General features: G+C 38.9%; 1 protein-coding gene across 1 annotated transcript in view; it reads right to left on the bottom strand.

Moving 5' to 3' along the window:
* LOC126470578 (WASH complex subunit 4) overlaps positions 1–9,732 on the bottom strand; it is a 197,992-nt gene extending 188,260 nt beyond the window's left edge. The window contains exons 1-2 of the mRNA XM_050098531.1: positions 9,523–9,732; positions 9,240–9,379 (exon numbers count right to left, since the gene is read on the bottom strand). Of these exons, the coding sequence (XP_049954488.1) occupies positions 9,240–9,379; positions 9,523–9,574 (192 nt within the window). The 5' untranslated portion in view covers positions 9,575–9,732. The remainder of the gene's footprint in view (positions 1–9,239; positions 9,380–9,522) is intronic.
* Positions 9,733–14,101: the final 4,369 nt, after the last annotated feature.

Raw genomic sequence — 14,101 nt, 5'->3', positions numbered from 1 at the left:
CTGGTGGACAGCTAGTTGGTAGTCATACCAATACAAAAAGCTTTGCAATGATTGCAGCAGAGCTGGTATATGACATGGCTGCTTTCAAAGGGGGCCTGCCCCCTAATGGGGTAGGATAAACCTGTGACAGTACTGGAATGGGAAGTGCTGGGCAGGAGGATTGGGCAGGTTTTGCACCTGGATCTTCCACACGGATATGATCCTTGTGGCAAGGGGTTGGATTGGGAGTGGTAGAGGGATGAACTAGGATGTTGCGGAATTTGGGTGAGTGGCGGAACACCACTTTAGGAGGGGTGGGAAGTATCTCAGGTAGGATGTCCCTTGTTTCAGGGCACAATGATAGGTAATAAAAGCCCTGGCAAAGGATGTGGATCATTTGTTCCAGTGAGTGGTGGTGCTAGTTGATAAAGGTGGCATGCCTTTGTGGCTGGTTTCTGGGGATGGTGGGAGGATTGGGGTTATGAGGGGAAATGGCTCAGGAGATCTATTTGCAGACTAGGTCGGGGGATAGAGTGCATCTATGAAGTCCTTGGTGAGACCCTCAGCATACTGAGCAAGGAAGTTTTTGTCACTTCAGATTCACCATCCCCAGGTAGCCACACTATATGGGAGGTGGGGAGGGGGGGGGTATTTTTTGGTGTGAAAGGGATGACACCTGTCAAAATGCAGGTACTGTTGGTGGGTTTAATGTGGACAGAGGTGCAAATGGAGCTGTCAGAGAGGAGGGGGTCAACATCTATGAAGGTGGCATGCTGGTTTGAGGAGGACCACGTGAAGCAAATGAGAGAGATGATGTTGAGGTTGTGAAGGAACAAAGATAGCATGTCTTGGCCCTGGGTCCAGATCATGATGATCTCATCAATGAACCTGAACCAGACAATGGGTTTGGTGTTTCGGGAGAACAGGAAGGTCTACTCTACATGGACCATAAAAAGGGTGGCATAGGAGGGTGCCATGCGGGTGTCCACGGCTGTGCTGCAGATTTGTCTATATTCCTTCCCTTCAAATGAGAAGTAGTTGTGGGTTATGATAAAGTTAGTACAGTGTATGAGGAATGAGGTAGTGGGTTTGGAGTCTGAAGGATACTGGGAAAGGTAGTATTTAATAGTGGTAAGACCATGGGCATGAGGGATGTTGGTGTATAGGGAGGTGGCACCAACAGTAACGAGTAGGGATCCAGGGGGTAAAAGGGTGGGGATGGTGGAGAGTCAGTGAAGGAAGTGGTAGTGTCTTTGATGTGGGATGCTAGATTACGTGTCATGGGATTATCCTACCCCATCAGGGTCAGGCCAACTGTGAAAGCAGCCATATCATTTACCAGCTCTGCTGCAATCATTGCACTGTGTTTTATATTGGTATGACTAGCTACCAGCTGTCCACCAGGATGAACGGCCACGGCCACACTGTTGTCAAGAGCAAAGTAGACCACCCTGTGACAAAACATGCAGCTGAACATAAAACATTTGATTTCAATGGCTGCCCCAGCCAACTGGATCCTTCCCTCCACCACCAGCTTTTCTGAACTGCGCAGATGGGATTTACCCTTACAACACATTCTCTGCTCCTGTAATCATCCTGGTCTCAACCAACAGTAACACACTGTCCCCACACCCTCCACCCAACAGTTTCCACCCCCTATATCCTATCACCACCTCCCCATTATCACCTCACACCCTGTTTATTTGCAGCCCTCTAACAATGCATCCACCCACCTTTCCCTGCTCCTCTCATTTTTTGTTCCTTTTTTTCCCCACCTCCCTGCCTCACAACCTCCTGATGTTGCACTTGTTGGAGTCTAGTTCCTGCACACTCCACCAGACAGTATTTGTCTCTACTTCCATCCATACACTACTATCCCTTACCCTTCCCCATCCCTCCAGAATGCTGCTTGCATCCCACATGATGCATTCCAGCCCGAGATGCTGGAGTTAGCAGTCGTGTGTGTTTGAGATGTGCTTGCTTGTGTGTGTGTGGTAAGTAGCACTCCAATCTTTCCTACACTGTTGATATTCCTACCTGGAGTTTCCATTGTTTGATATTACTTTAGTTTCCCATATTTAATTTTTTTCTTTGCTACACACATTTTATTCGACCAGGAGTGCAGACTGTGTGAGTTGTTGATGGAAAGTAAGTAGTTGGATGTATTGTGGGAGCTGCAGCAAGTGGTTTCACTAAGGGGAGTCTAGTGGGGAGACTGTGACCCTCTCCTGGAACTGCAGAATACACAGCAGAAATAGGTTAAAAGATGAGCAGGAAAGAAAGAGTTGTGCTCCTGAGGCACATTTAGATCAAGATAGGATAAATCTAGTGAGGATGAAGGAAGGCAATGGTGAATGGGTAGTTGGGAACTTGCAATTGATAGGAAGGCTAGCAGGAGCAGGATGCAGTCTGACAGCTTTGTTGTGTCTACCAGCAACAGATTCGAGTTGCCAGAGTTTAGGGGTAGACTATGCCAAGAGTATGAAAAATACGAAGGGCACAAATGTTAGTAAGAAGAGTACTGCTGCTACGTAGCAGTCATGGCAGAGGAGTAGGCTGTCAATCACAAAAGTGGTTAGGAAAGAAGGAAAATTCATTAACAAACTGTTGACAGCATGGTCATTAAAGTCAGAGCACAAGCTTTGATTACAAAAGGATGGGGAAGGAAATTGGCCATGCCCTTTTCAAAGGGACCACCCCAACATCTGCCTACAGAAATTTATGGAAATCGTGGAAAACCTAAATCTGGCTGGCCTGACAGAGATTTGAAACGTTATCCTCCTGAATGCATGTCTAATGTGCTAACCACTGTGCCACATCACTCGCGAACATAGCTTGTGGTCAAGAAGACAATACAGAAATTTAAAAAGAAACATGAAGTCAGCAGGAGTAGATGAGGTTCTACTTTATGTTCTAAAGGCTTGCACTGACTGCCTTCAAGCCCCCATTAACAAACACAAAAAACGGAGTCTTTCACTTCAGGTATCTTTCCAGGATGCCTAAAGACAAACTAAGAAATTACTTGTATAAACACAAACTAAGCAAAGCTTGGTTTCCAAAGTGGGAGAAGTACAATGTCAGACTTCACAAAACTGATACTTGGAGCTCTTGATATGGATGACTGTCTTACAGACATATTATTAGATCAGACTAAGGCTTTTGACCATAAAACACCACTATACAAGTTAGAAGGGCTAAGTGTACAAGGAACAGCGAACAATTAGATCCAGTCTTACCTGGAAAACAGTGCGCAGAGGGTAGATGTAGTTCAGATATGTGATAAATTTTCAGTAAAACAGTTGTTGGGCAAGAAATGCACACACACACACACACACACACACACACACACACACACACACACACACACACAGATGTTCCTCACGGTAGTGTACTGGGTCCAAATCTGTTCCTGGTATATATTAATGGCTTTCAGAGAGTATAATAAATGGAGAAAAAATTCCCTTTGCTGATGACAGCAACACCACAGTCACTGATGAAACACCAGAGTTCCTATTACAGAAAGCAAATGAAACCCTCAAGGATGTTTATGACTGGGCAGTATGTAATAAATTATCACTCAACAGAAAGAACACACACAGCATGCCTTTCAGCGTACAAAATATTTGTGTTGCATTAAGCAAAGATGATAAATCTATAGACTGTGTAACAAGCACAAAGCTTTTCGGGGTGAATACTGATTGTCAGTTAACATGGAATGAACACAGAAAGATACTGGTTAAAAGAATGTCATCATCACATTACATTTTCAGGATTTTATTATCTGCTTATAGCAGCCAATCTCTTGCGGTGACTAACCGTTTCTATGTACACTCAGGACTCAGCTATGGGTTCATTTTCTGGGGTTCGAAAACACAAAATGTGCACACAATTTTTAATCTGCAATAGAGGGCCATAAGAATAATAACAAGAAGTAGTAGTCCATTTCTTCCACAATGAAACAATTTCAGAAGACCGAATTCAGTATTTTGGCATTCTCTCTGTTATCTTCCATTTCAGTGCCAGTATGGTCACTGAGTGAATGAAGAGATGATTTTGACCCACTTACTGATTTTACATATGACCAAAACCTCTTAAGAGTTTTTACTCAGATCTGTTGACAAGGTTTTACTTTCAGTCACTGAATGCTTCTCTTATTGCTCTCCTTATGCTCATTTTCGCTTCATTCAGCTTTTCTTTGCCTACAAGGTTTTGACTTTCCTTGAATCTGAGATGAAGTTCTCTTTGTTTACATAGAAGTTTAACCATGGTGGGTTTTTCTCATTCCTTAAGACCTTACTCGGAACACACTTGTCTGGGTCATATTGCAAGATATCTTTGAATTTTTTCCATTTGTTCTCTAGATCTTCATCCTCATCACCAAGTATTTGATGTTGACTGCTCAGATACTCTGAAATTTGTATCCTGTCACTCTTGCTAAGCAAAAATATCTTCCTACCTCTCTTAATATTCTTTGTAAGACTCACTGTCATAGATGCTATTACAACCTTATGGTCACTGATACTTGCTCTATGCTAACTGATTCGTTAAGTTCAGGGCTGTTTGTTGCTGCCAGGAGGCCTTTCTTCATCAAGGCCATGGTCCGCCATCTGTCACATCCCCATAGAGCAATGCTACATTCACCTGTATTTTGGGCTACTGATTTTCATTGTACTACCATGCCAATTCCTACATCATTGTAAGATGATCCTTAGATGAATAAAGATAGATAAATAATATTGTTCAACAGTGGAAAAGCACATTTACATCTGTGGTATGGTTACAATCCTTCACAAACAGAGTACCACAGTATGTCCCACACATAATGTAATACATAAATATTTCATCTTCAACTGCTCCAGAAACATCCTAAACTGAATTAAAAGAGCTAATCAGCATACACAAACAACAACAATGTCATGTATCAGTAATATTCAATTTCTGTATTGTATACTGGTATCTGCTACATGCAGTCCCTTGTGCAAGTTGATTATACAAAATCTGATTAAGTAGTGACTGTAAGAGGCACCTAGAATCTTAGTTTGAACTACAATATACAGTGTGCTTTGTTAATTAAAATTCACATTTCAGATGCACTATCTACAACTACAAAATGGAAATCAGCAGAAGAGCAATGCCCTTTCAAAACGATCATACTGGCATTCACCTTAAGCGATTTAAGGATACAGAGATGACCACATGGGAATTTGAAGAAAAATCCTGTCAAACAAGAGTTCACAGAGTCTTATCACTGCACCACCTAGTTCAGTGGGTGGGGCAGCCTGAGTACTGAAATATTGGTGAGGGATTGTCCACTCATTCCCAATGTATGTCTCCACACTACAAACAAATTAAAGCCTGAACATCACACAAGATACTGTCTCCACTATGCCAAGTCACAATGAGGACATTTCAGTATGTTCAAAGAAAAAAATTGGATTGATAAGTGCTTATCTTTTATTGCAAAATATAGTTGCTATATTGCCATTCACTTTCTCTTAACTTATAAGACCCAACAGGCCATGTCTAATTCTGTATGCAGGAGAAACTGTGCACCATAAACTGTGCAACTCTTTGACCTAAAGTGTAATTTTCTACATTTGCCACAACTGGCGACACCTTACATACCAATGTGGTACGAGGTACTGCTGCCATCTTAGATTACTTAACAGAATTGTCAAGTGAACCTACTGATGCTGAATGTCTGCTTTGTCCCACGATGAAATGACATTGTAGCATGTTATGCATGTGCAAACAGGAAGAGAAGAGGACACTGATAATTCCCCCCCATCCATGTTATGTTTTCAGATATACATCTTGTAGAACCACTGACCTATGGTGTAGCTTGATGTATAGGTTAGGTTGAAAGGTCACATGTGGCTGAGAATTGGCAAAGCCAACAAGTGTAAATATGAAGAGTAAGTTAGTTGTAACATTCTGATCTACAACATAGCACAAGGTGGCAGTACAGAAGTTGCTGATTCCACCAGACTGCTTTGACCAGTGACATTATCAAGATGGCAGACACCCCTATGCCCAGTGCATACAATATGGCAATCAAAGTCACTAAATACACCCACAAACAAAGATATTTAACTATGCAAAATATTTCACTTCAGCAATAAAATGAAACTAATAGGGCAGAAAGTAGAGGGTCTTAGGAGGGCACAAGCTAAATATGTAGTAAGACTGTAAAATAAACAATACCGAAAAATCCTTGAGAATAAACCGAAGAGAAAACACCGAAACATCTGGAATCTAATACTTCATTTTACACATATAGCTCAAAGGAAAATGACGATACCAGGCAAGTTGCCCCCCCCCCCCCACACACACACAAACCAAATTAACTATTACTGAAACCCACTTAAAACATTGTTGCACACACTTGTACCTAGTTTGAGAAGCAGAGATTCTGCTCAACGTGCTAATTTCCACGAACTGCTGACACTTCACACATTCCACCAAGTGGCTATATAACTGCAGAACACAAACACTTGCATACGCCATATTGTCGCCCATAGCATCAACCAACCAACAACTAGTAAACTTCACTGTAACATCCATAGATACTACCAAACAGAACTTCAAAAAATATATAACTTCCAAACCATTAACAATTTCAAAACAAAATTAAATCAGTACCCAAAAACTAAGGACACTGAAATAACATATTGCCACTAGGCAGCAAGAAAAACTCCCACAACATCGAGTAACATGCAGCATTAAGATCAATACCAAACTAACATTACTCACAAACAATTTTGAAACAAACACCACACACTACAGTGCGCCACTGCTTACCCCAACACGCCTTTTGGAAACACAATATTTCTAACAAGACGTGCCTCAATGACGTCACACAACACAACACAGTTACACCACTGGCCAAAGCAGACAGGTGGAATCTGACCCTTTCATTTATCCCATGAGGATTAGGTTACACTGAAAGGTGACAGTTCTGTTGCAAGTTGGCGAAGTGGTATCTAAAGCCTCAATTAATCTGCATATGGTACAGTGAGCACACAAAATTGAACATGCTTTGACAAAACTGACATATTTCACTCTCTCTTCTGTTTCTCCAGAGACTCCTGTAACTTGCATTGCAAAAATAATAATTCACTCTTCAACATCAATCCAACACACCCATTGGCCACTAGAAACTACATAATGAAAGTCAAGGGACTTCTCAGAAGAAAAGAATGACATTTTGTATATCAACTTTTCTTGTCTAGTTATTACAAACAAATCTTAGTATCTGGTATGCTATTCACTGGTACTTTTACCTTCAAAACACCGGTTTCTTGATGGCAATATCATTCTCATTCATTACATATAGAAGTAATACCCCATTTTCTGGGAACTTATACACTATATTAGAATACATGGTACAATAGTGCACTATTTCAAAACATACTTTGTTAAACTTTACAACAAATTTCAAGGCTTGGTGTGACAGTATCAACAGCGTTAGAAAACTGTACAATATTTCCACTACGGAGGATTTTGGATGATTTCTTGATTTAATCTAACCCTCAGTTACCAAAAATATTCCTCTGCTACAATTTTAGTTGTTTGGAATATTGGTATTGAAAATACACTGACCTCTATTGTCTACAACTGAAACAATAAAAGAAACTGAAAACTTCATATCAGCATCATTAACTATCTCCTGTTCTGTCATCCTCAGTTGTGTGTAATATGTTGACAATTATTACTTTAGATCCGTGTAATCAACACGGCACTGACGTTTACCAGAACTTCAAAATATTTCATGATAAAAGTTATGTAGTGGACTCCTCCCTTGTATTTTCTGTAGTTTATTTGCAACATATATACGCAATATTCACCAAAATACTTGTCAGAGATTTGTAAGTTATCTTATAGACTTTTCTGAATTTACCTTGCGGCTTTAATTTTTAACACAAAAACTGCATTAAATACGGCAAAGTGTGTTTCAACATGGTGACAACATAAACATTCGGCTATGGTCAATCTATTACCAAAACATTCATTTGGCACTCTTACCCATTGCCAACTCATAACCAAATCCCCTTTCAACCTAACCTAGGGCTCAATCTTTGCAGCAAATCAGTCTGACATCAAGCCAACAACCTTTGCAGCAAATCAGCCTGACACCAAGCCAAGACATCAGATCAGGTGTGGGGAATGTCAAATATCACACTCAACAGTCCAACTATATACAACAATAGCAGTTGCACAGCCGGCACACTTCATTAGTCAAGCCTACAGCCTCAAAACCAAACATAGTACAGTAATTAATTCATCATGGGATCACTTTTACAATAATATAGGACCTGACAGATCAATACAAAGAACAAATAAAGTCATAATCAGGTACATAAATAGACGAATGTGTGTTTGACAAGAACAAGACAGTTGGTCAGCCATTGCCTTATTGGAGAAACCATCCTGGTATGACATGTTGGTAATTCTTTCTTTACAAATACTTCACTTTTATGCAAACAAGCATGGCACATCAGAATATATTCTACATAGGCCTCTAACCACATTAAAAACAAAGAAATACTTATATGGTCTATACTGACCACATAACAAAGCACAATCTTCACCATCTGTCCATAAGCATCTCTGTGTATACGAATATGCTTAGGGCCTCAGAAATTTGTCAAAACTTATGAAATTATTATGTAATTACAACAAGTATGCTTGACAGTCATTTGGTTCAGCATGACAGTAACATGTCCTTTTACTTTGTGATATTCTCATAAACAGCAACCTATCAGGCTCTATGTCAACATAGGGCACCATCTCGTTAGAGTTCTCCAACCATCGTAAGTACCAACTATAAACATTCACCTCACTCTGTATGTAACAGGCCACCTCTTTGTGTATTACAAGATTTATGATAATATTAGTTCTAAAGTGGACACTGTCTTTTGTCTGTGCAATGGCATCAGGTAGATGGTCATGAATAGTACTCATACATCATACGCAGCAGCTCTCCACAAGGTAGTTACTACACTATCCACAGATCAGTTTACATGTAAATATGCGGAAATATGTCTAAAGTGGGATGTACTGAACGTCATCCAAGTCAATATACCAACGAGTAAAATGATGTTTATCGGTTCAAATGCGCGAACTCTCTTAACTAATGGTTGAATACTAATATTCGAAAGGGACAGTTTGTGATTTAGAACACAACCGTACAATCATTCATCAGTGCACAGACATTTGGTATAATCTTAATGAATAAGCTTCAGAACTAAAACACAAACCTTGATTCCAACAGGGTCAGTTCTGCAATCTAATGTGCTACATATGCTTTCCGCTAATGCTTCTTCTATTCCTTTCAACTGATTGCCATAATCTTCCAAAAACTTGCCGTACTTGCGCAGTTGGAGTTCACCAGCAATTTCTATCAAGTAATAAAACGCAACATGTTATTGACAAAGAAAATAGATCTCTAAATTCCCTGATAGCTACAGCACACAAGAAAATCACATAGTCCTCGAGTTATTCGCACGAAATATCAATTTCACAAGAAAAACAAATACACACTTTGACTGCCATCTTCTGTTTTGTCGTAATCCCAGTCGGGACCTACAAACATTATTTTCTATTTAATCACAAATCATTCAGCACGTTACATGCCCCCTGCTATTATCACTGAAAACTAATTTTCACATTTTTCAAAATATCTATTATCGACTATTTAAACACAAACAACACCATAACCAAACTTTTTTATCACGTCGGAATACGACGATTGTGTACTGTCAAATGCAGCCTTTCAGAGAGCCAACCTAATTACCGAAATATCTCTCTGGGCGAAATATTTACTTTCATCGAGTCACAGCTTAACTTTCATTAAATGTATAGCCCACTTATTATTGGAAGAGTCAAGTGCAGTTAAACAACAAAGAGAGTTCTTGTCTTATTTTTTATAAGTCTCTTTTGTAAAATAGCATATAACACAGTTGCTATCACTGATAAATACTAAATGACTGTAATGTAGGAGGTTTTCACATTTTGTCCTACTGTGAGCTAAACATATTTTTCTGATAATTCTGTTACAGACCCACACTACGACTCAAAGGAATCTAATTATTGTCAAATCCTCGTACATTTCATATTGAATAATACGTTAAATTTCCAGCTTCTTGAATCGAGTGTGTATTTTACACTCAGTGTATCCACTAAAGTTAAGATAGTGATTAGTTTTGTAAATAAACAGTATGGTTCTATAAAGCCACCACGACGTGGTCATAACCTTATTGAAATACTTGCACATGGTTATGTTTTATGAAAAAACTCTGGGTCTTTTCCATAAACAGTGAATTAATAGGAGAATGGTCTAAAATTTACAAACGGTCGTCCACGCTCTGTGCTTGTTTGTTGCATAGAACAAATACTGACAATGCGTCGCTGTGACAAATTGGAGACAGCCAATAGGAGGATAGTATGTGCTACGGGCATGAAACTCAAGTAGGGACTTCCAGTAACAAGACCTTGTTTCACTGCAAGGCCACTTGGAGCGTTGCAAGTTTTTAATTAATAAAGACCTACATAAAGAAAGTAGTGACAATTTTTACGCCAATTCACACTGACCGTTACGTCACGTCACGACACCGTCAAGGTTTCTCGAGAAGAAAGTTTTGACTGCTGACATTAACATCCATAGTTGATCATGAGACCCAAGAGCTCATTGCTCTCAATACACGCCCTTGCATTCATCTCCATTCTTCGTCCCATCGAGCTTTTCGTGGCTGATATCATTTGTTATTCTATGTCTTCGTTATTCGTCGTTCTTTATATTTTTTATAAATTGTTTTGTTCCGTTATTTCTTTTGTTAAAATTTAGAATTCTATAATGAATGATGAAAGATTAATTGAAGCAATGAGGTAGCAGTCTGAATTGTATGACGTGAGCGTGCTAAATTACTTGGCATCTATTTAATAATATAAAAATATGTTTAACTCACAGTAGGACAGAATGTGGAAACCTCCTACATTACAGTCATTTAGTATTTATCAGTGATAACAACTGTGTTATATGCTACTTTACAAAAGAGACTTATAAAAAATAATACAAGAAATCTCTGTGTTGTTTAACTGCACTTGACTCTTCTAATAATAAGTGGGCTATACGCTTAATTAAAGTTAAGCTGTGACTCAATGAAAGTAAATATCTTGCCCAGAGAGATTTTTTATACAATACCGTATTTAATATTTTACAATGAAATGGTCTGCAGTATGGCTGCAACTTGAAGTGAAAGGAGTATTGTCGGTAAAATCAGATAGACTGTTGAGTGGAATATATTTTTATGTGGTAGGGCATTTCTAATGTTCGAGAAAGAAATTGACTGAAACCTCCAGAGACTGCAACAGCTGCAATTTTTGTAAAGTATACACCAAGTAATGTATTAGAGTTGTTTATGCAAATCCGTGTTTGTGATAGGCTTATTTCTTGTTAAGCAGCTTTCTTGACTGAGTGTGAAACAGTTTTGCTAGCATCAATGCTCATTATTCATGTGGTTTCACCATTAAATCCTAGTACAAATAAGACATTGGGACTATTAAAAGCCTTATACCAGATGCAAAGAAAACCGAGAAATATTGAAGAGAAAGGTACTGAGGAAGATATCACTATTTCTCAAAAAGTTACACTGGACAAGCAACTAAATCTTCAACAAGTAAAATTTTAACGAGGTGTGATTGCAGCTGTAACACTGTGCTCCTTTTAGTAATTCCAGGTTCAATCTGAAGTAACAAATGAAAAAAAAGCCTGGTGCTTCGACTTTCTACAGTGTGAAATGCAGATTCCCCATCTGTACCACATACTGACATTTTTCGAACTCACATCTTTTTGTGTTGTTTCACACTTCTGTCTTCCTTCTCTGATATACAAGCTATCTCTGCAAGCTGCAAATCATTCGATAACTGTCATTCTCGTACAAATGTGGACTCCAGCACCTATGTGTGTGTGTGTGTACTTTGGGGGTGAAAACAACTGAGATCCATATTGCAAAGACCACAGGTACCGCAAAAAACAAATGAGGGCATAGTTGAAATCAAATAACTTGAATTGACCTGATGTGGAGGAGGAGGAGATTAGTGTTTAACGTCCCGTCGACAACGAGGTCATTAGAGACGGAGCGCAAGCTCGTGTAAGGGAAGGATGGGGAAGGAAATCGGCCGTGCCCTTTCAAAGGAACCATCCCGGCATTTGCCTGAAGTGATTTAGGGAAATCACGGAAAACCTAAATCAGGATGGCCGGAGACGGGATTGAACCGTCGTCCTCCCGAATGCGAGTCCAGTGTGCTAACCACTGCGCCACCTCGCTCGGTTGACCTGATGTGACAGGCAGTGTGAATACACTCTAGCATGACAGCCAGTGTGAACTGACCTTTATGTGTGGATTACTGACAACTGAACGCTGCCAATGGTCAGCCGAATGTCATGACGTACAAGGCAGCCATTTTGATCCAATTAGGATATGAGAGTAAGCAGTAAAATTGGTACAACTAGCTGTTACCTTAGTATGTAGTGATGTGTGAAGCAGATTCATTTTATATTAAATAAAGAATCTAACAAAATGTGCCAACTTTTCTGTGGTAAAGAATGCCTTACGTTACTGTTATGTAGTAAAATGCTGTTTGGGGGTAGAGGAAGGTGGCAGGATTCCACAAGGCGAAAGGACTGTGGAAAATGCAAAATATGGCTGCACCGAATTGGAAGATAAGACACATTTCCACACAACTCTGCTTGACTCTGTGAAATAAATAAACATTTCTCTCATTATGGATTACTTAACAGTCAAATTATACAACCCATTATCTAGTACCTTCAATATGTTATCACTTTCACTGTAATTAGTAGGGTGTTAGACTTCAAATGCAAGATTCACAGGATCGATTTTCATTGAGAGCAAGTTTTTTCCTTCTTTTTCCTTCGAGTTTGCGTAATATTACTGTCTTCTTAAGTTTACTTTATTTGCAATACTGTTACATAACAGCTTAAAATTCTATATCATTTAGACTTTGAAACCTATTTTGATTTAGTAGTTTCATTTTACATCTGATCAATTTGAAGTTAATCATAAAAACTATGTTAAGAAACTATACTTCACACCTGATGTATGTGAGAAACCATTTAACAATCTCAGACCATTATTCTTCCCAAACAAATCGTCAAAGACAATAGATTGCCACTTCCAATTGTCTCCATTGGGTCTGTTCTAAAGGTGTATGATTTTCGCAAAGAGAAAAATAACTGAACAATATTAGTTAGTTAGTTTTATGTTCTATGGATTATTTTGCATGATAAATCAAATGATATGAAATGAGTCATTTTACATTCACATCACAAATTAATTTGTAAATATGGCTACATACTAAACATTTATAAGTTTTTTTATATGGACGTGAGTTAGTAATCACAACAGTGAGTGAGAGTAAGTTTTAACTGCACTATGAGGAAAATAAAGTCCAATGATTTCAGTAACAGATTTACGAAATTCGTCATTTTAGTCACTTTATATTTCCGTTAAAAACTAGGACAAAGTTAGAACTGTAGATCATTGTTTACTTTACGCAAGATGATATTACATCCACCTATCATCCCATTCACTTCCTCATAAATGAGAATTTAACAATTCTATCCACAGCGCTGCTGTGGCCACTTGGGTTAAAAGTGGCTACTTTCTTCATTCAGGGCATTATTAACTAAGTCACAATACACTTTCTTACTTTAAAATTTAAACCCTTCCATATTTGTTTTTGTGGCGTGGTAAACGGAAGCTGACTCATTGCACTGTGTTTCTGATAACAACTTCTTGTGTGTACTGCACTCTGAATTGAATTGTAAATACTTTCTTCGTATTCTGCTTGATTTCTGATCGTGTCTGTAATACTGGGCAGAGTAAATGATTCCATATTTGTTTTAGTGTTATATGAAACAGAAACTGATTTCGTCACATGGTGCTGTGTGAACTTTATATATTCGTTACTGTTTATGAATCTGTGCCTTAAGTACATTGCTTTTATTCTACTTTATTGCTGTTTGCATCTGTTTTCTGGACATCATGTTCGAAGCTTTTGTCAGAGTTAGGAGCTTTTGTCAGAATTGGCATTCACT

The sequence above is a fragment of the Schistocerca serialis genome, chromosome 3, assembly GCF_023864345.2.
Source record: "Schistocerca serialis cubense isolate TAMUIC-IGC-003099 chromosome 3, iqSchSeri2.2, whole genome shotgun sequence".
Taxonomy (NCBI): domain Eukaryota; kingdom Metazoa; phylum Arthropoda; class Insecta; order Orthoptera; family Acrididae; genus Schistocerca; species Schistocerca serialis.
Note: the sequence above shows the minus strand (reverse complement) of the source record. Positions and strands in the feature narration are given on the sequence as shown.